The sequence below is a fragment of the Perkinsus marinus genome, assembly GCF_000006405.1.
Source record: "Perkinsus marinus ATCC 50983 genomic scaffold scf_1104296977844, whole genome shotgun sequence".
Taxonomy (NCBI): domain Eukaryota; phylum Perkinsozoa; order Perkinsida; family Perkinsidae; genus Perkinsus; species Perkinsus marinus.
This window is the reverse complement of record NW_003200046.1, coordinates 1-1,097: the sequence shown is the minus strand read 5'-3', so window position 1 is coordinate 1,097 and position 1,097 is coordinate 1. Positions and strand designations below refer to the sequence as shown.

The window sequence follows — 1,097 nt, the reverse complement described above, 5'->3', positions numbered from 1 at the left end:
AGTGTACCACTTCATATTACGGCAGTACTACAGTATTACTACTTCTACTACTCAACTTTTGGAACATCATGTCTCGAATATGTAATATTCCACAACTGTGCGCGAAATGATGTTAATGACGACCGAACCGCGATCTTGTACATCACTGCTCGTTCTCGTAGCGAAAGCGACTCGAGCTCTGCTTACCCATGCATCAGAATCAAGAGTTACATATCATATCCCTTGAGTTGAGATGTTTTCCACAATACCCCTTTTTTGATAGTTTGGCAGGGTAAGAGTTCTTTGATCTCACAAGTGCCTTTGGCCAGAGCACCCAAAGTCTTTGGGCCAAAGATACCCTATGTACGTCAGTGATTGTTGAGCTATACTGTCAAGATGATTGGAGTACAGAACCGTGAGCCGTTACGGCCTCCGATATAAACTATCTCTATGATGTGATTTCGGAGCACAGAGACACATACCTAACTTGTACAACACAACAAGACTGAGAGATACCCAACAATGGTGAAATTCAGTATGAACGATTGTCATCTTATTTGATACTCTTTTTCTTTGCCAACAACGCCTTAGCGGCAGCTTTCTCAGCAGCCTTCTTCTCATTCTGAAGGGAACCATCAGTGAAGAGAAGTGACGTCAAGTCACTCACCATCTGTTTCTTCATGGCAATAGTATCAGCATCATCCTGCTTCCCCGACTTGGGAGCCTTCAGAGGCTTAGCCTTTCCACCTTGGATATGGCGACTCATATCAGCAACTGGGAGAACCCAAACCTAACCTATTTTGAATCTTGACAAGTTGAACCTAAGATTCCCATCAACACAACACACTACATCGACTGTATATATACAGCGGAAAGATATGCCCTACCCAAAACAAGGAGACCCTAGATTGGAGAAGAGAGAATCTTTCGACTGCGTGCGCTGAGGAAGTTCAGCGATAATGGGAATAATTTCTGACGTAGTAATGAGAATCGATACAATTCTGTCCAATGCCTAAGTTGACCCAAGATACGCCTTAGCCAACTCCAAAAGAGACATGAACGTCATCGTCATCGTCATCCTCGGTCCAGTGGTTGTTTATTGACGTGGAAAATAAATT

General features: G+C 43.3%; 1 protein-coding gene across 1 annotated transcript; it reads right to left on the bottom strand.

Annotated features, from left to right (window-relative positions):
• Positions 1-532: 532 nt before the first annotated feature.
• On the bottom strand, positions 533-745 carry Pmar_PMAR009047 (conserved hypothetical protein; the record flags this gene model as incomplete). The annotated part of the gene is made up of 2 exons (XM_002764372.1): positions 533-601; positions 647-745. The coding sequence occupies 2 exons, from the start codon at positions 743-745 to the stop codon at positions 533-535; spliced, it is 168 nt and encodes a 55-aa protein (XP_002764418.1).
• Between the last annotated feature and the right edge of the window lie 352 nt (positions 746-1,097).